This window comes from Diplotaxodon limnothrissa, linkage group LG3 (assembly GCF_057381915.1).
Source record: "Diplotaxodon limnothrissa isolate DT_005_m linkage group LG3, D_limnothrissa_male_GT1.1, whole genome shotgun sequence".
NCBI lineage: Eukaryota > Metazoa > Chordata > Actinopteri > Cichliformes > Cichlidae > Diplotaxodon > Diplotaxodon limnothrissa.
In genome coordinates this window covers 61,670,745-61,691,097 of record NC_140598.1, presented here as the reverse complement: position 1 = coordinate 61,691,097, position 20,353 = coordinate 61,670,745, and the positions used below count along the sequence as shown (strand labels likewise).

General features: G+C 44.1%; 1 protein-coding gene across 1 annotated transcript in view; it reads left to right on the top strand.

The window, feature by feature from the left end:
- The window catches only part of efnb3b (ephrin-B3b), an 87,818-nt gene extending 68,110 nt beyond the window's left edge, over positions 1 to 19,708 (top strand). The window contains exons 3-5 of the mRNA XM_085349686.1: positions 10,340 to 10,432; positions 13,541 to 13,603; positions 17,820 to 19,708. Of these exons, the coding sequence (XP_085205812.1) occupies positions 10,340 to 10,432; positions 13,541 to 13,603; positions 17,820 to 18,247 (584 nt within the window). The 3' untranslated portion in view covers positions 18,248 to 19,708. The remainder of the gene's footprint in view (positions 1 to 10,339; positions 10,433 to 13,540; positions 13,604 to 17,819) is intronic.
- Positions 19,709 to 20,353: the final 645 nt, after the last annotated feature.

The following is a 20,353-nucleotide window of genomic DNA, read 5'->3' as shown; positions in this document are numbered from 1 at the left end:
GTGTATGTGTGTGTGTGTGTTTTGGTGCTGGAGGTTAATACGATGTGATTCTAAGCCGCCCACCCTCTGAGCGCACAGGACATTGAAAGGCACAGACGCAGAGGGAGAGAGGGGTAGAGGAGGGAGAGGGCGAATACCAAGGTGGGTATGTGATTGTAATAGAACGGGATGGATGGGAAGAGAATAACCGCTGAGAATTAAAATGTCACACAGCACAGAGGAGAGATCAACCGCACGCAAGGGAAGACACTGAGATCATATTCCCTTGGTGGATTGCATGTGTGTGCATGAGCGGATACCTGCATGTGCGTTCCCATGAATTCTTAAGAATAAGGGAGTCGGGTGTCATTGCAGACTTATTATGTGAAAAGTGGAGCTACATAAGAATTTAAACAAAATCTTGTGATAGTTGCTTTGCAAAGGGCAAAGAAGTATTTTTACTGTTTAATAACATGAAAGACTTTTTAGTTAGTAACTGTATATTATATATAGTTATACATATTATTTTTAGTAAGCAAAAGTTATAGTAAGTAGCTTGATAGTTTACATATTGTACATTCAGATATATAGTACCTAAGGTAAATGTACTCATTTGTAACTACACTTCAGAATCATATACTTGATATTAGTGGATTATAATGATTGAATTATTGATCTGTGTATCTCTTTAATGTTGCAACTGTTGATGAATTTAATTAGTTGTATGTTGCGCAGTAGCTTGAGCTATAATAAAACAATTAATCTGTAAAATGATAATTAACAAATTCTGTTAAATAAATACTGTGGAGTAACAAAATGCAGTAATTGGATTCACAATATAGAGAACCAAAATCAGAAAGCAACACAGTAGTAAAAGTACTTGTAAATGTATTCTTCCTCCTACTCACACTTGTGCTGTCATCCAAAGTTGTTGGGGATTGTGATTTTAACAGTACACAAAGGGGGGGGGATCATATTTTAGGAGGGGGGCTAGTGCCACCCCATGCCACCCTTCTGGACACGCCCCTGGATCCCTGTGTTCTGAGGCATCCAGGGGCGTGAAACTGAGTTTGGTTTGAGTCCCTTTTTTGAGGTCATAAGCCCCTCCCACCTGCTGTTGTTTACAAGAGCAGAACATCAGAAGAAATTTGACTTAAGAGGAGGGTGGCCATAACTCAGATGATGACCCGGGGGCCTGCAGCCAGGCCCAGTATGATAAGTAAGGATTATTGTGAGCTATGAATCATGCAGAGCTACTCTAGTGGCGTTCAGGAAAAAAAAAAAAATGGAGCTGAAAATGAGCAAATTATGTAGGTCCACTTTAAATTTTTCATGCACTGGTAAAGTAATTTGATTTATCTTATCCAATATGGCATGGGTCATGTAAGGTCTTCTCTAATAGGAGTAGAAGACTTACTTTTTAGTCATAATAGTACTTTCCACTTCAGCTAGCATCATGCATCAGAGGGGAACATCGCTCATGACAGAATACAGAGTTTCAGAGCCAAGATTTTTTTTTGCAATCCAAGTTTTTATCAGCAAAAATCTCTTCCTTTTCTCAAAATACCTCATGTGACACAGACATATACTTATCCCGTCTCCACACCACTCACATACCATCATGTCACTGTGCGACTGAGGCGCCAAACATGCAGACGTCTTTGTGTTTGTAACTGATCCCATTTGTGGATCAAGCGCTACACCGCAACACAACAACGGCGCCTTTGTGTGCAACAATAAGAACAAGAAAGCTTGCACCTTTTGCAGGGAAACAAGTTTGGAAAAACCTTGCGCCGTATTGGAAGTAATGGCGTGTTTTGTGTTTGGAGGTGGAATGCGAGTGAAAGTAATACGGGCCCTGCGTGTTTTTTTTTTAAGGGGGAGCTAAAATAATGACTGTTCTGTTTCAGTACGCAAATGAATGCTTTTGCCACCGCAGCGGGGTAATGGTTTGCGATGGCTTTGTTAATGTGTCATAGCCAGGTTGTAAAAGTGCCATTGGAGATTTATGAAGGAGTTTTTAGTTACAGGAAATTTTCACGGCGAGATCCAAGATATTTTTTCTTTTGGGGGGGACGATGACTTGACTCCTTAGCTCCACAACATGGCATGTTCTCCATCATTTAGCTGAGACACATGAAGCTCACAGAGTATTTAGAGGTGCAGAAGTACAAATTTAAACGGGAAGCTATCAGTAAATCCCACCCCCGAGACCTTTCTGCACCCACACACACACACTTCCCAGTCCACCCGAGTGACAAACTTAGTTTCATGGCTCTTTGCAGAGAGCGCGGTCCAAAAGCTAAACAAGTGGAACTAAAAGGAGGATTTTAAAGCCAAAGCTGCTGTGAAGCAACACATTGGTTTTAAGTTGATTTGCACAGATGGCGACACTTTGTGCACACAAACGCGCACGGATACGTTTACACACTCGTGCCACTCAAGCCTCAGCGCGCGCCCGTGTGCCCGGGGCAGAGAAACTCCCACTTTGATTTGTGTCTTTCATGTTGCATTTGCATTTGTGATGACTGTCAACGTGACACACACATGACGCTGCAAACACACCAGAAGCTAACGGGGAGAGAAGCTGCTTTGCCCGTGGAGTGTGAGGCAACGCGGAACCAGTGAGCTTTGTTCCTCGTGGCTCTTGTTTTCTTGCTTATTTATTCCGTTTGTTGTGTAATCTGCTCTTTGGCCCGGCACCACATTCCCAGTTTTGTTCCCTTTAATCTGCTGTCAGTGGGAAGCATGTAGCCACTTCATGCTCAGAGCACATGTGGAATTTGAGAGTGTGGCGCACTAGCTCGGTTAGACTGTTGCAATATCTTTGCCACATATATAATATTATTAATACAAAACAGTAGCACATAAAGGACGTCACCTCAGTCTATTCAGTCATAAGAAAAAAAACCCAGAGTAACTTTATAACTTCAAGTGATGCGAGCGGTTTTCAACTGAAGGCTTACGGGACAAACCAACCCTGTTGACTCCGTCTTCCTCTGTGTCCTCGTTCTCACATTCTCAAATGAAACCACAGAAGTAGATCGGCGTAGATAGAGATGGTTTCACCCAGAGATGTTTTACATGATTTTTTTTTTATTTTATTTGATGGAAATTTATGTAAAAGTAATTCTTGCTATCCGGTTGTTCAGTCTGACGTCACTAGCCGTGTCTGGGTCTAAACTCCACTGCAGGTCCATATATCAAACGATCACTATGGCATTACTGAGAGTTGAAAAACTGTCTAAAGTCTTTCATCTTTAATAAAATGATCAGCGTTCTGCTCTACCAGGTGTAAAAATTGAGTTTAACATCCAGGCATCCATGAAAACGGAATTTATGACATTTAACGGAGTTAGAAGTTAGCAGGAAGTTAGCTCGCTAGCTTCTATCTAAATACAATATAGCATGTCCTGACTGCAGGGTTTTGGAAACAAATTAAAACGTACAGCTCTATTATCACTTCCAGCATAAATGAAGACAGAAAACTAAACAGCAGTGACGTTTGCAGGGTTACTGAAGTTTGGCTAGCTGGTATATAATGATGTGCTACGTGACCGCTAGCGACACAGCTATGTTAGCATAATATAAACAAGCTAACTTTTTTTCCACTCGATAAAAGTTAACGTGAGTGTTCTCGGTGGTCAGGAACAAATGTAATCGCATGGCAGGATGCTGTAAAAGGACCAAACTTCAGCCAGGAGAACAACTGAGATAATCCATCCACAATACGAGGTTAGTCATTCATATACTGCTGCATGGGCTGGGCTGTAGTTACATCCTAAGGTTTTAAAAACTGAGCTTAAATAAATGATTAGTGGTAATAAAAGCCGAGGGAGGTCAACAGGGATCACCGACTGTTTTAGGAGCTTTTTGAGATCAAATAGAAGAAAATACATAACATTAAACATGTTAACAACACAAAAGCCATATTAAACGCAGACTACTTTAGACCCGGAAGTAGGATTCGTCGCGTCATCACTGAACAACCGGATATAAAACCGCCGTCACTCGGTTGAGAGAAAAGAGCAGCTGATGAAAATGCTGCTTTGCTCATCTCTGTCATTCTAGGTGGATCACAGCTTCAAGTTTCCAGGCAGTAGTGAACGCTCTGCAGCTTTTCTTTATCTTTATTGTAAGAGGGAAAGCAGACGCTACTTGGGACTGAAAAGGACTTGCCAACAAAAATATTTATTTGATTTTCCATCACTCCCCTCTCACTCCCCATGGGTGTTTGAGCTGCAGAGTCATTAAACTGCATCTGTTCTCTCTTGTACTTAGTGTTTCACCCTGTGTCTCGTTCATGGTCGTTTTCATTGGTTCTACAAGAAGAGTCTTCCGTTTAAAAGGAACTTCTTCCTCCCCACCATCGGCAAGTGCTTGCTTCGAAATATAAAGCACTTGGTGACCGCCGTTGTTGTGAAAGCAGATTAAGATTGTACAATTAAACTACTCTAATAAAATGATCTAAGAATGATCTTTAATTAGACTAAATTCTAGGACTTTCGTGGCCTTAAAGTGGCCCCTCTTTGTCTGGTCAGTTACCCAATTTGGATTTAGAGATGCATTTTAGCTTGACACCTAAACTGCCAATTTCCTGGCACTGCATATTGCACATTTAGGTAGAACACATAAAATCCTCCTAAAGTGTTAAGGTGTTGGAGCACTATCAGTGCTCCTCGGTAGTGATCCTCCATTTCCCTGAAATTCTTCTTGAGGGAAAAGATGTTCCCTTATTTGATGTTTTGGTGCTGGTCCATCTTCTCCCACAGGTGGACAAGTGGCGTGCCACCCACACTGCAACAGAGCCACTGGATCCCTTAACTGTAGAGGTCAGGGTTTTTTTTCTCCTTTAATTTCCCAACCGTCAGTATGTCCTAGAGCAAAATCAAATTTCAACCAGAAATATGTGGAATCAGGCAACAAAACAGCACTTCTCATGACTTTTGAATAGGCTGAAATGTGAGACGAGTCCCGAACTAGACAGATGAACGTGATGGAAATAAACATCAGCATGCGCACAAATTCACATCGCTTGTGCAGAAGCAAGTGTTTTGCTGCAGAAGGCGAGCTGCCACTCATCATGTGTGGAATATATAACCAGGACTGCAAAATGCACAAGGAGCGGGGGAGGGCAAACGCTGACATCTAATGTCTGTATTAATTCAAATAACGTAGCTTTCCATCGTCGACCGCTGCAAGTACCGGCCGGCGCAGAGGCTGAGCGTGAGGCAGACCCGGTGTTTAAGCCCCTGAATGAATGAACAATCTGAGATATGCTTTGAGTGGAATGTCACTGTCCACTTTTCCATAACAGCAGGCAAGCTTGAGGAGCGATAATGGAGGCAGAGAAATGGCTTGGCCCTACACTGACCTTGGTAATAACAACAGAGACACTGGAAAAAGACTCTCATCTACTCTGTGATCTCCTCTATGGGCTACATACACACTCCTCCCCACCTCCCACCCTCCTGCGTGGCCGCCTGCCTCCTTGTGTGCAGGGCTACGGTGCTGTGCGGTCTGATCGAGGTTAACTGCGGTATTATTTCATTAATTACGTTTTTCCACTCCTTCCGCCTGTCCTGCTCGTCTTCCTGTCAAACGAGGGTGGTGGAGCGACGCCCTTCCTCCATTCCGTCCTCCGGCGCTTCACATCCCCCCCATCACTGCTGATCATTGTCTCAATTACTCATCCCTCCTCTCACTCCCCTTTCTCCTGCTTTCTCCTCTTATCTAATCCTAAATTGTGCTGTACACTCTTCCCCAGTCTCTCTTTTTCTTTTTCTCTTCTCCAGATCCTCCCAAAGTGAGGTGGGAAAGATTTGTAGTCTAACATCTCCCCATCTCTCCCGCTCTCATCTGTGTCTCTCATCTGGATTTCACAGATGTTCTATGATTATTTCTGCCTTGATTTGGTGATACTTTCCTGCCGTCGAGGCATTTGGAGCATTTTTAGTGTTTAGCGACCAAGATTCGGCGGGAACTATTTTCGAACCGAGGCCAAAGCGGCTGTGATCCTTCTGCTCACTTTGTTCCTGTGAAATGGAGATTCACAAAAATGGTGCCACCTGTAACATGTCTAATGGATTTAAAAGGATTTGCCATGATACAGTTCACGGTTTTAAACAAAATTGCCTTTGTGATATTTGTGACCTGTTGATTAGGAGGTTTAAAAAAATAGCCTGCATTTGCAAAATCACATTTGTGGAAGCTCTTCTGGTTCAATTTGGCTCTCCGGCTCTCAGTCTCTGTCTCTTTGTTTCTCCCTCTTCATTGTATCCATTACTGTTCCACTTTTCCATAATGGAGACATTAGAGTCTTTTACCTCTCCGCTATCTATCATGTCATTTAAACTCTTTCCTTACTTTCTGTTTTTAACTTTTTCCCTTTCCTCTTCCCTCTTTCCTCAAATCTTGCCTCCTCCCTCTGTCCACCGCGCTCGGGGTCATCTCTGTCGTCACACAGCGTCTCTTGTCCCCATCATATCACCAACAGCTTGTCACAGGCAATCAGCCTGCCTGCCTCAACTCCCCGCACGAGCCTCTCCTCCTCCTCTTTTCTCTCCTCATCTTCCTCACCTCCCTCGTCTCCCGTCACCTTCTTTTCCTCCTTCATGTGTCAGTAGTTATTACGCTCAGAAATTTGTCGGGCCCCTCTCTCTCAGGCCAGTTAAAAGGGTATTTTCTCAATCCCTTATCCATTCCTACGGTTAGTACTGCTGCCCAGTTTTAGTCCTACAGCCTGACTTACGCCTCCCAGTGACCGCTGTAATGGGTTATACTGGAATGAGGAGAAGCTTGTGTAATCCCTTCTTATGTCATGTACTTACATTTCTGTTAGAGCATGGTTTTTACAGTATGTTGGGAGCAACGTTTCTAAGAAACAGTGGAAAATAAGATAAAAAAATTTGTTCTCAACATATTTTCCCCCATTTTTGTTTTCAAGTATGTTTTATATCTTTCATTATAATAATTAGATTTTCAGCTACAGCATGCCCCGGGGTAAGAATATGTTATTAATGATTTAAAAATGACTGTGTGTATTAAATAAACATATTATCTGTTAATCAGGACTTTATATGAATTTTGTAATTCATTATGATGTATGTTGTAATACTATAATTTTCAGTAGTACGTAACTATTAGTTAAGGACTACTTAACTATCAATGGTATCATCAATCATGGTATTATATATGTAAAGTATATAAAGTATACCCATTAGGAATTTCAAAAAACTCAGTACTGACGTATTATTTTTAGTCTGCTGTTTGTTTAGGTTCAGAAAAAGATCATGCTTTGTGTTAAAATAGACTTTCACAACCTTAACCATTTCTTAGAAAGCTTTTCTGCCAGAAAGCCCTGAAGGAAAAATTCTCCCACCACCTTATATCTTTCTTTCTTCTGACTTCCTCCCAGTTCCAAAGCTATTACTTCACAACAAAATCACTTAAGATTAATGCAGTCATGAGGAGACTGCTTTTTTCCATTTGCAGTAATTTATATTTGGAGGCATGGCTCCGTCCTGAGAGAGCGCACCTCCATGACCTGCCAAGTGGAAAGTTTGAGACAGAAAAGACCTGGTATAGAGATGGGCAGACATCAGTGACAAGAGATTTATCATAAAGCAGGAGATGGGGTGGAGGTGGGTTGCAAAGTGGCTTGCACATGCACAGCAACTGTGAGCAGGGTGAAGGATACATAAATAATGTCAGATCAGCTGATCTGCTGGTAAGGCAGCTGAGCTTGATTTTAGTGCCGCCCTGAAGTAACACTTTAATAACAGCTGGTCAGTTGCAATAGTGGGTGTGGATAGACTTGAATTATTATCGTAAGAAAATCAACATAGTGATATGTGGCTCTGCATCAGAACACACCTCACGTTAAATCACAACCTGAACATGACGTCTGAGCAAAGGATGTAGAAAAAGAAAGACAGCCCTGATCAAAGAGCTGTACCTAATTTGGCACACTCATTCGGTTTATTTGAACCTCACTGAAATCAATGAAAGTGTCTTCTTCCATTATTGCAAACGAAAAAAAATTTCACAGGTCTCAGGTGGAGAAAAAAAAAAAAAGAATACTACGATTTAAGATGATCTCGAAGGACAGCAAATAGTGAAAACACTCGAGGAATGCACAAGTTTTTTCACAGCCTTTTATCTAAACCTTATTTATCCATCCCTTCATCCATCCCTGTCTCCTGGCTTCCCTACCATACTGCTGTTCGCCTTGACCTCCGCCTGCTTTCTTTCCTCCTCCTGCTTTCACACTCTGCATCCTGCAGCGATGGAGGGAAAGACAGAGGGAGGTGTTAGAAGTAAAGCTGCCTCTTTTTCACACTTTCCTCTCTCTCTCTCACTCTCTCTCCTGAGCCATCCACCATTCATCCCTCTCTGCTTCGCTTCAGACTGGCTAATCTATAGCCTGAAGGGGAAGTGGCGGGAGGAAATATGTATATATATATATGTGTGTGTATATATATATATATATATATATATATATATATATATATATATATATATATATATATATATATATATATAATTTTTTTTTATAAAGGAAGAATGATGACATTGAAGGTTAGCCAGGGAAAATGAGTGTAGACGGTGTGGTGTATGTGTGGGGGAAGGAGAAAGAATATGCCTACTGTATTTTTTAGTAGCCACCACATCTGTTCCTCCATCAGCTAAAAGTTGAAAGGCAGACATTGAACTCGGTGTCTTTTAATAGCTTTTGATTTGTTGCTGTGAACCACTGAAACATTTTTATGTTAAAAGGAACTTATCTTATTCGTTTGCAGCTTTGCATTTTCAGTCTTAAACTCTACTGCAGTTCCTTGGTGTGATGCGCAATTAAGAATTTATTATATTTACTTTAAACTCACCCTTGGACAGACCCTGAGTTCATTCATTGTGTCAAAGAAGCCTTTTTAGTGCCTTAAAGCCAGCTTTCTTCTGATTTGTTGCCCCTAATAAACAGACAGCTGTGGGCAGCATTTAGAGCAGCCAGAAAGCAGAACTTTTGGCTCATAAGGATCACGTTCGCGTATACTGACCTCATTATTATCTGCGTTTGCAATGCTAAAGCGATCTTTGACCAGCATAAGGCACATAAATGAGGAATAATATGAGAAAAATGTGCAGATGTCACATTTTATCTAAGTGTAATTGCAACAACCACAGCTTATGAATACAAAGGAACACTTTGTAGAGCCCTGTTCTCATCGTGTTAGCAATTCAGCTGTTTGTCACATATTGTATATACATCACAGGTCCCACAAAGGGCCTTTGTTCCTGCGCATCCTTGCCCATAGCTCCTCTACTGAGCCGTTTTTTTTACCCAAAACTTACATTTTTAGGAACTACAAAATCCTTTGAGAGCGAGACACCGGTGAGATCAATTTCCGGGTCACAGACAGACAAGTTGGAACAGAACAGTGAAGTAAAAAGAGCTCTTTGAGCAGGATTTTATACGTATGCATGCACGCACACACACACAGTTCTTGTGTGCATATTTTCTCAGCACTGTTTGACCTTCTTTAACTTCCTTTGTAGCTTCACTAGATAAAAAATGTGATTTACATGACGTTACATCGCTGATTAAAATCTGACTCTGTATCGCTGTATTGTGCTGATTGAACTGTTGCATTTTTTTCCAGCGTGAGAAAAGCTTTTACATCCTGATAACACATAATAAATTCCCCCATTGCCTGTATTAACACATCCCCTCCCTCATTTTAAATGGAAAAAAATCCCCTTAATTCTATTAATTAAAACATAAGCGGTGATAGTGTTGGTGTATTGATGGGGTATTACCAAGTGGAGCTTTAACACATTCCACAGTTTCTTTTCTAACCAATCACGTCCAGTTTCTGAGTCAAATCACACTGATTTGTGCCTCAGGGGCTCCCATTTGATTTCATATACGCTCTTGATTGGATTACCATCACTTCCCCCCCCCCCATCCGTCAGTCTTCGCTTCTCCAAATTGCATCCCCTCCCCACCCCCTCCAACGCTATTTCTCCAGCCCAAGCAGCAATTGCAGTTGACTGCAGTCGGTTGAGTCCATGCGCCGCAGCGGGGGTGTTAATGAATTCCAGCAGACTGCTAAATGAGGACTTATTAAAGTGCTGCCGCCTCATAGTTTGACATTTCAGAGCTTCTGGTGGAGTTTTAAATCGCTGCCTCTGCAAATGTCACTCGCTGACTCTCTGGAAGGGCTGACCATATGAATAGAAGCTAGTCTTGGCTATAGATTGTGTGAGAGAGTGTGAGTTTGTGTGGCTGTATATTCAGTGGGTCCGTATAGCACGCTGTTCCTTTTTTTAATTGCACATTTCTGTGTTTCCATCCTTCCAGCTACGTCAGATGGGACGCGTCAAGGCCTGGACAGCATGAAGGGTGGAGTGTGTGCCACGCAAGGCATGAAGGTGGTCCTAAAAGTGGGGCAGAGTAAGTCCTCGCAACTCTCTTTCTGCTTTCTCTCACACACATCCGCTCTACATGTGAGCTATCTCATGTGCACTGCATGTGTGATGGACTCGTACACACACACACACACACACACACACACACACACACACACACACACACACACACACACACACACACACACACAAATCACTTAACACACTGTGATATTAACAAGCATTAGCTCCACATCTCCCATCATCTCACATCTGTGCAGTACAGAGCAGCACACATTAGTGCGCCTTATCTTGCATGCAGCCTCTTCCACTTTTAAACTGTCTCTCTAATCTTCCTCTTCCTTACACACACACGTACCATATAGTCTGCACACCACACACACACCACATGCACACACACGTACCTTTCTTAATGCGTGTGTTCTTGCTGAGCATATTAGGTCTCGTTAAGTGGTAAGAACAGCGAAGAAGTGTGGGATCAGTCAGCTCTAATGAGCCCTGTTGACTCCCTTCTCACTCTGCCTTTTAACTGCTACTGACTCATGCTGGACACACACACTTAAACACACACTGAAACTTAGACGCACACGCGTGCGCACACACCGGTCTGCATAATCATCAGCTCACACGTGCACATTAAGTGGACACGGACACGCATGCACCTGAGATGTCCACGGCCGGGAAACGAACACACACACACACAGACACACACATGCACAGCAGTCCCGCCAGCTACAGCATGATAACAAAACGACTCCATTCTCTGTTAAAGCACACAGTCAGTGATTTTTAATGACTCGTAGCTGCACACACTTCTAATTTGTTTGGAAAATATTCACAGCTAATGACCCTCGCACGGAGGTGTTTTTTTTTTTTTAAGCAGCAAAGGGGAAAAAAGGCTAATTTAAGCATTTTCACTGGCCTGCACACTTCTACACATAATCGGCACCTGTCCTTCACACGACCCCCCTCACGTACACACGTACAAACACGACCAGCCATTTCTATTTCCTTGATCTATGCTGTGTTATCAGGACTTGTGTATTGTAGGTGCTCTTCAGCAAAGAGCCAAGTGGCGCTGTTGTGTCTCTATCAGCCCGTAACATCAGCATAGTCAGCTTGGCTCAATAGAAATACCACCACACACACACACACGTGTACACACACACACACACATACACACTTTATTTCCCCTGGCTTTTTCACCACACAGGCGATGGAAAAACTACCTTCCTTTTGACACACATACAAACCACAGCTCTGTGAAGAAGATGCACACACACCTTTTTCTTTGTTCTTCTTCATTTTCTTTTTAAATAATTTAAATAATTTTTTTATAATAATTTTTCCCACTTCTCTCCTTTCCTCACTCAAACTACTCCCTGCAACACTCCTTGCCTCCTTTCCTTTCAAATTCCCCGTTTTCCCCTGTCTTCATCACCCCATTCCGCTTTGCATGCCGGCCATCTCTCCTTATTTTCACTCTTTTCCTCTGTTTTCCTCATCTTATCTGCTGTGTGGCTGAAAGGTCACGTCTGTGTTGTTTGTCGTCTAAATAAGCGGCGTGCCGCCTCGTGGTGATCTCTGATGAGATATGGCGCTCTGCTCCGCTTCGAGGGACCCACACTTGCAAAAACCCACACATATACATTGAGCTGTCGCCTCGTATTTTATTCTTTATATATCTTGCTTGCTCTCTGAATCTGTCACATGCACACTTTCTCACACGCACACAGCCCGAACCTCCTTCTACGAGCCCCTGCTGACCAAACAGCAGCTCCTATTGATCCAGCCGGCACCACCCCGAACCTCTGTTTGGTTTATTGTCAAGAGGGAGCCGCCAGCCAATATCCTTACCCTTCTCTAAATGTCAGCACATATGGGTTGATGGCTGTGCTTGACCACTGTACAGGCAGGACTACTATAGTCAAAAGCAGGTTGTTATTTCCATCTACAGTAAAGTGGATAGCTCTCATTATTGTACTTCCCAGTCCCAAAGCTATGACATCACTACAGCATTATTGGACGGTTGCAGTGTCATCCCAGAGCACATTAATGTTAATATTGAAACTGTGCATCAGAATTCATCACGAGTTCTTAGCAGATAGTGCAACACATCTTCATATGAGTTTTACACCAGATGCCCTTCTTGACACAACCCCAACGGGAATTTGTGTCCCTGGGTGGAACTGAATTGAATTATCAGCCTTTCGCTCGTCAATCAAATGTGTATACTTTGTGTGTACTGGAAAGTAGACCCCCAGCTGAGAGACAATAGATACGACAATGATTAAATCAGACACAGCACAAAAACAGGAACTGGGGTGGGGGTGGGTTGCAAAGCAGCTTGCAGATGTAATTGTGAGTAAGCTAAAGAAGCTTCAATAGCAAGCCCTACATATGACAGCCAGCTAGGCGTGTAGAAGTGTATCAGCAGAGCTATCAGCTGATGGGGGCCGGCACTTAGATCAGCTGACCTGCTGGGATTGCAGCTGAGCTCGACTTTGTGGGGTGCCTGATTTAATGCCGCGCTTGATTAACTGTAAGTTTGCGGTCATTTTATGTTGCACGAAATGTTGAACTCAACAGCCCAGCGCAACTCTGTTCTTGCAGCCCACTGTTGGACAGATGGCTCAGAAGCTAACAAAATTAGTGTGCACACACATGCACACACATGCTACATGCTAATGCAGCCGCATTAGCATGTAGCATGTGTGTGCACGCTTGTGCCCGTGTTTGCATGTGTCACATAAACTCACTTTAATGCCATCACCATTACTGAGGGCTTGCGAGACAGATGGCCTGATTTAGCGACTACAGATTACAAGCCGTTATGGCCTTGTGTAAATTCGCTCAGGCCAAAACAACAAACGACCTCTCTTTAGTTTCCCATTCAAACAAATGGAAAAGTGCTCATACGCAGCACGTCGAAGCCCAGTCAATATGTGCTCCCCTATAATGGGAAGGGAAGGGGGTCCTTTATTAAACCTCTTCTGTCTCTTATTTCTCTGGCTGGCTGTCTCTCTCTTTGCTAATGTCGCTTATTGGTTTCGAATCAGAGAGCTTTGGCTGTTGCAGAAGATGGAGGCTGTCTCGGTATTTCTGTAATTCCTCGCTTATTTTTCCTCCCAAGGCCCATATGGACTGCCTCCAAAGAAGGAGCCGGCAGCGGGACGCACCACCAGCAAAAACCCAGGTAAGCAGGAAATCAAATAGAGATAATCCACAGCAGATCCATCCACAAAATGGATGGAGGGAATAAGCAAAGACTGCTAGATAAAAAAGAAAAGCAGCAGGGAGAGGGGAGGGTGGAGGCGACAGATGGAGAATGTGCAGCGGTGACATCTGCGGATCTCTCTGTTTAATTCCATATTTCTCTCTCACTCTCTCCTTCTCCCCCCTACTCTCTGTCCCTCTCCTCCTCGTCTCTGCACCCGGCCCTTCGAGCTAAGTGCTGCGGGCGGGGAATGGATGGCTAATAGCTACCTTGGGAGAAGGACAAGAAAAAGTGAGGGAGGAAGAAAGAGGCAAGAGGAGGAAGAGAGACAGAGGGAGAGAGAGCAGCGACGACATTTCAGAGTTATTATTGTCATTAGTTTGGGGGCGAGGGGGGTAGTGTGCACCGTAGTTCTGTCTAGAAAGAATGAGAGACTGAGTGAAGAGAGAAGAGGAGGCAGGGGAGTGATAGAACGGAGTGGGTAGAAATGGGAGGCACATAAGGAGGAGAAAGAAAAGAATAATTGAAAAGCAAAGAGGAGAGGGGAAGAGAACAAGGAGATGAAAATGGAGAGAGGCAACATTCATGCTTCACCTCAAAGTTATTCAGTGAAGGGGAAAGAACACGATTCACTCTGAGCTGTGTTCATTTCTCCTTCTCTCTCTTTTTTTTCTTTTTTGGGCGAATTTGCGTACTATACCAGATGTGGGAATTGGACCATTCACACATTTCCCAATCACTTGTCCATACCTCATATAGGTGAGAAGTGTATGTGTGAATCAGCAACAATAGTATGCATTGTTTGTGCTAGAATGAGAGCGGCGAAGCACGACGGCGAGGATGATTTAATCGCACACCTAAGAGGGATTTTACACATTTTTGACTTTCAGGCAAGGACATATTAACACGCACTTAACCGCATATCTAAAAATGATTGTTATGACATTCGACACAGCAGTTATGCCAGAATTTCTAATCCTCGTGTGAATACGCTCGAAATCATCTCAGCTAATAATTGGAATACTGTTGCTTATTCACAGTTTCTCATTGTGTTTGCGTGGCTCTCTTGGGATGTAAACAAATAGAAATACATTATTGGGATATGAACAAGAAATGCTCTCTGAATAGAAACGAAAGGATTGTTTGGTTTTTTTTCTGTCATCCACAAACTCAACTCACTCGAATCAAAACCATCACTCATTACAGATGTCCGCTGGGGATAAACGTCTATAAATGGATTCCAAGTCAGAGAACAGGAGACTTAAAATCATTATTTTCTAGGTAGTTTGAAGAGGAACCAAATGAATCATGATTCTTGTTGATGCAAAGTGCTGAAATGTTCAAAAGTAAAAAAAAAAAAAAATAATATTTTGTATGTGAAAGTAGTAAGAGGACAACAGCCAGCAACATGTTTGGAAAAAAATGAGGCATAAAAAAACAGGAACAGTTGTGTAACAGTAAACACCTCATGGAGCATCTACCTTGAAAAAAAAGGTTAGTATCATGGTTGGTGTGAAAACAACGATCTAGTTCAGTTATATTTATATAGCATCAAATCACAACAGCAGTCCACTGAGCGCTGATGCTACAATAATGCGTAAAACCCAACAATCAGACGACCCCTTGCGTGTAAGCAATTGGCGACAGCGGGGAGGAAAAACTCCCTTTTAACAGGAAGAAACCTGTAGAGCCAGATTCAAGGAGAGGTAGCCATCTGCCACCACTGGTTGGAGGTGAGGGTGAGGAAGACAGGATAGAAGAGGGGTAAGACTATTTCTAAAGAGATTTAATCATGTGTTGTTTACAATATGAAAACATCCAGAGAAGTTTCTCGGTGCAAAGAACAATGTGGAACGATCATGCTTGTTAGGCATTTAGCGTTAAAAACAGGTGACAGACGAGGCATCGCTGCACCCACGAATGAAAGTTCAAGTACTGTACAAAGGGAAAAATACACCCTCTCTCAGCCTGAGCCCACTTAAGGTGGATTAAGGTGTGGAGAAACTGTGATCTGATCTTTCATATAATATCATATTGTTTGACTGACTTGCAAAACAATATATTCTGTTTCTATTTACATTTAACGCAGCATCCCAACTTTTTCTATTTTATCAAATTTGTTTTGCAAAGCAGAGAGAAGCTAAGACTCACCCATTCCAGTTATTTGCACGAAATAAACAAAATACGAGTAAAGATTCAGATTATAGCTTTGCATTACAGTCCTAATGTGCACCCATCTAAGCCACTGATTACGACAAGGACATGATTTGAATTTCCGCTCCCGTTGCCAAGCCGCAAGCTTTCGCTTTTCCTTTCACCTGCTTTTCTCTTTTTTTGTGGCACCTCAAATTTCCACACATCCTCCAAGTACAAATGGATCGAAAGAGACAAATTAATTCTGTTTTTTAAAAAAAAGAAGAGCATTTTATGTGGGGAGCAGCAATGAGATGCCATAATGCATGAGTTACTGCTGCTCTAGGAATTATGTAATTTTGTCACATCCTCTTGAATGTATTCATATAAAAGGTTTCTGATGGAAGCACGCGCTCATTCACACTTTATTTTGACAAAATGCCTGAAATTTGCATTTGTGCGGCAGCCCGGTGGAAACATAACTAAATGTGGCGAGTGTTCGAAAACAGCTCCAAAAATATGTTAAAAAACCGAATATGAGACCAATTACTCCTCTCTGAAATGTGACAGCTGGCTCAGAAGCAAGGATGATACGACACCTTGACCCGTTCTTTCATTTCTGACCTGTTGCGTGTTTCTCTCCGAGGTGGAATCCGCTAATGATATGAAATAGATGGAAACAAAAACGGAAAATAAGGCCTTGGAGTCTGAACTTGTGTGTTTTAGAAAAAAAGAATTAACACAGAAGAAAGGAAGGAGACGTGCAAAAAAAAGGGGAGTGAGAGGTGCAGAAGGAGAGGTGAAGGAAGAGGATATAATAAGGAGAGCAGGTGAGCGGCGGCAGTCATAATGGAGACGGAGAATGAGGGATGTTGGGTTAATGGTGGGAGGAAGAAAGAGGAAGGAGGAGCGGGGAGTGTAATCGACTTCTGGCATTAGTGCTCTGCTCCCAGTCAGTCCAGCGCGGCAGGGGGGCTCGCAGCAGGGGGGAGGAAAGGGGATGAGGTGTGTTTGCTTGGATGTGTACGTCAGTATCGCTTGTGTGTGCGTCTTTGTGTGTGTTTGTGCTGCAAGGTGCTGAGCTCAGAGCAAGGTGGGTTATTACGGCTACAATAACCCGAAGATAGAAAGAACCACGGAGCGAGGGGAGGGCGAGGAAACGGAGGAGACGCCGGAGAGAGACAGACGGGGAGAACAGAGAGGGATGTGTGCCAAGAATAATGATAGACCAATCCAGAGGCCCTATATAGCAAAGACTCACATTACCTGCCTTAACCAGTTCGCACCTCTCATACACATGCCCAGTGCCAAAGCAGTCCGTATCAGCCCTGTTTTTATAAATGCACACGCACACTCGCACACCTCCACACCATCATTCACCTGCTGAGTTCTGACCCGACCTCCCGCGGGCAAGACAGCGAGCTCTGAGGCTGTGAAGATCTTAGGTTTCAGGCGAGACGCGGGGCAGACAGAGGGAGCAACGGGACCCGAGTGTGACAGACAGTTTGATAAACAGACAGACAGATAAAAAAGACAGACGGGCGGGCAGGGAGGCCAGCGGGCAGGCCGAGTGTGTGGTCTGGTGGTGGCAGCGGAGGGGGGAGGATCTCTTCATGTGGCTGGCTGTAATGCTAAGTAAATACAGTTGTTAAGGTTAGGGAAATAGAGTGTATTACTTTGATACACACTGCGGCTCAGCCAGGCTGTCCGCAAGAGTATATACTGCGCAGTACACTCGCACTCACTGCGGACATTCCTCGCTGCTTTATAGGGACTGCTGTCCACTCCATCACATCAATGAAGAGACCACATATAAGCTTCTGTGAGAGTTGCTGCATTCCACTGGTTTATGCCTGCTAGTTTGGGCTGAACCATCGTCATTACTCATGCTATTGTGGTACAGAGCCATAAGGAATGGTATGTTTATTTAAAAGCTCGTGAAAACGCCAAGTTGTGAGAGCAAGCCGTGTTATTGCTCCGGTGCATTGGTCGTGATGAATTGTGCGGCGCCGGGAGCAGCTTGTGCTACCGGAAGTAAAGATTGTTCTGTGATTCGTTTCAGGCGGCACGGGGAACTCCAGCCAGCCTCGAGGACCCTTCGGGGAAGAAGGCAGAGGTGAGAACGGGCCTCTCCAACCCTCCAACATCGCTCTCATCGCCGGCGCCGCGGGAGGCTCTGCCTTTCTCCTGCTGGTCACCGCCGTGATCTGCGTCGTGTGCTACAGGAGGCGGCACGCCAAGCACTCGGACACCCACCACCCTCCGCTGTCGCTGTCCTCCCTCACCAGCCCCAAACGGGGAGGCGGCGGGGGCATCACCAGCTCCAACAACAACGGCTCCGAGCCCAGCGACATCATCATCCCTCTGCGGACGTCAGACTCGGCCTACTGCCCGCACTACGAGAAGGTGAGCGGGGACTACGGACACCCTGTCTACATTGTCCAGGAGATGCCGCCTCAGAGCCCAGCCAACATCTACTACAAAGTATGAGGTGGCCTTTGCTCCGGCCAACTGGACGCACCCGCCTCCCTCCACCCGTTACCGACCAATCCCTCCTCCCCACATCCCTGCTCCAAATGAAGCCACAGCAAAGCTATCCATCACAGCTCCAACCCTGATCCCCTCAATACTGCCAGTATTGCCCCTCCGACCCCCCCACACCCCCAACTCACTACCCTGTGAGCCTGCACCCCTGGCCACAGTTGTGTTTCTAGCCGAGTAAGCCTCCCCACCCCATTCTCACACAACCAAGTGTGTGTAAAGGGCAATGTCGTAACCGTGCATAGCCTTTGTTAACAAGGCCCTCGCGAATAGGCAATAGGCTCTGACTGCCCCCCCTTCTTGTTAACTCAGAGCTAAATGAGCCCCCCTACACATGCTGAATTGAAGAGTCCTCCCCTAAACGCCAGTGTGCATGTGCAGCACACACTGTTTTTTTTTTTTAACGGGGTAGGGACCTGCAGTTGGGAAATGTGATGTTTTGAAGAAGGAAAAAGGAGAACGCAAAGGACAAGAACAGCAAGAAAAACTACTCCCCTGACCCCCACTTAGCACCGCAGAACTCCATCAGCCAATCAGAGTCCGGCCCCTACCACTAACTCAATAATAGGATGCTAGTTTGTATGTGTTTGTTTCTCCTGAGAAAACGCGGGGGGAAGAGGGGGGCCTCGGACTCGCCCGATCAGCACCGTCCGAGCGGCGGTCACATGACCGAGCCAGGGCCTCTACGCAAGGTCTGACCAATCGGTGACTCTCAGAATCTTGTATATTTTAATAATGCGTGTGACTGTGAGAGCGAGCTACGAACTCGGTCAATAATCATGGCGGTGCTGCTGCTCCACATTAGACGTGTGCGTGCAGTTAGTGTGCTTCAAGTACGGCAAGTTTGCATATGCGCGCGTGGGGTTTAGTCTGTGTGCGTGTGTGTGCGTGCGCACGCTTTGTGCGAGGGTGACTGTGCGAATGCGTGCGTTCTTTAGACTTGTCTTAAATACCAAAACACAAAATAGTGAGCGAATATCAAAAAAGTGAGATTTTTTATCGCTATTGACACTTATAGATTATATATATGAATATCCAGTAAATAATTTCTAGATGTTTTTTTTCCGTTTTCTATTGTTTTGTTTTACCCACTCTGTTTAAACTACACTTCTGTTGCTAGACATCTTTTTTTGTTTTTATCTATTTTTCTTTTTCACAACTTAGAATGACCTTGTTTACCCTCCACCCACCCCCACCTCCCCTTTGTTTATTAATTTAATCCCTTTTTTGTTTTTTGTTTAATTTTTCCGGTGAACAGAGGTCGTTTCTCTCTTCCCTCTCTCATTCACTCCCTCCCTCCTTCCTCCACCTCTCCCCCCTTCCCTCTAGGGTCTCTGAACTCTGTGTATATTTTTATAGCTCCTTGTACTATGCCGTAGTTTTGAAGTTTAGACCTCGTTTGTGGAAGTGTTGAGGTAGAACCATCTATGAAAGTTTTTTCTTTTCCTTTCAAATGTTTTTTATTTTTTTCGGAAGCGAAAAGAAGTTAGGGGTGGGGGTGGTGGGGAAGAAGAATAAAGGAAGAACAGGGGTGAGAGAGAGAGAGAGAGAGAGAGGAGAGCTGCCTGGGGTGGAGGAGAAAAGCGGCGTCTGAATGCAGAAGCTTAAAAAAAAAAAGGAAGCTAGTGGGGAGGGAGGGAGGGAAAGACTGAAGGAATTGCACACTTAAGAAAAAGAGGCTGAGGGGAGAAGAGGACGGGAGAGGCAGGAGCGCGAGATGAAGGATCCCGAGGAAAGGAGGGATGGAAGAGTGGCCGGTGAAGCAAAGAAACCTCTTCTTTAAATGGAGAGTCACCCGTATGGAGGTGACGGACCTACAGCCAAAAATGGATTTTTTTGGAGGAGTTGAACTCTTAACCACGACAAAGAGAGATCTCATCACACACACACCCCCACACACACAAACACACACGCCTACTGTGACTCGCATTTTGGATTTGTTCCTTTTTTCTGCCAAAATTTGTGTTGAAATGCATCTCTGTGTATCACACACGCTCACGCGCACACACACACACACACGCAAAAGAAAATCCCGCTTCTCTCTGACACACTCTG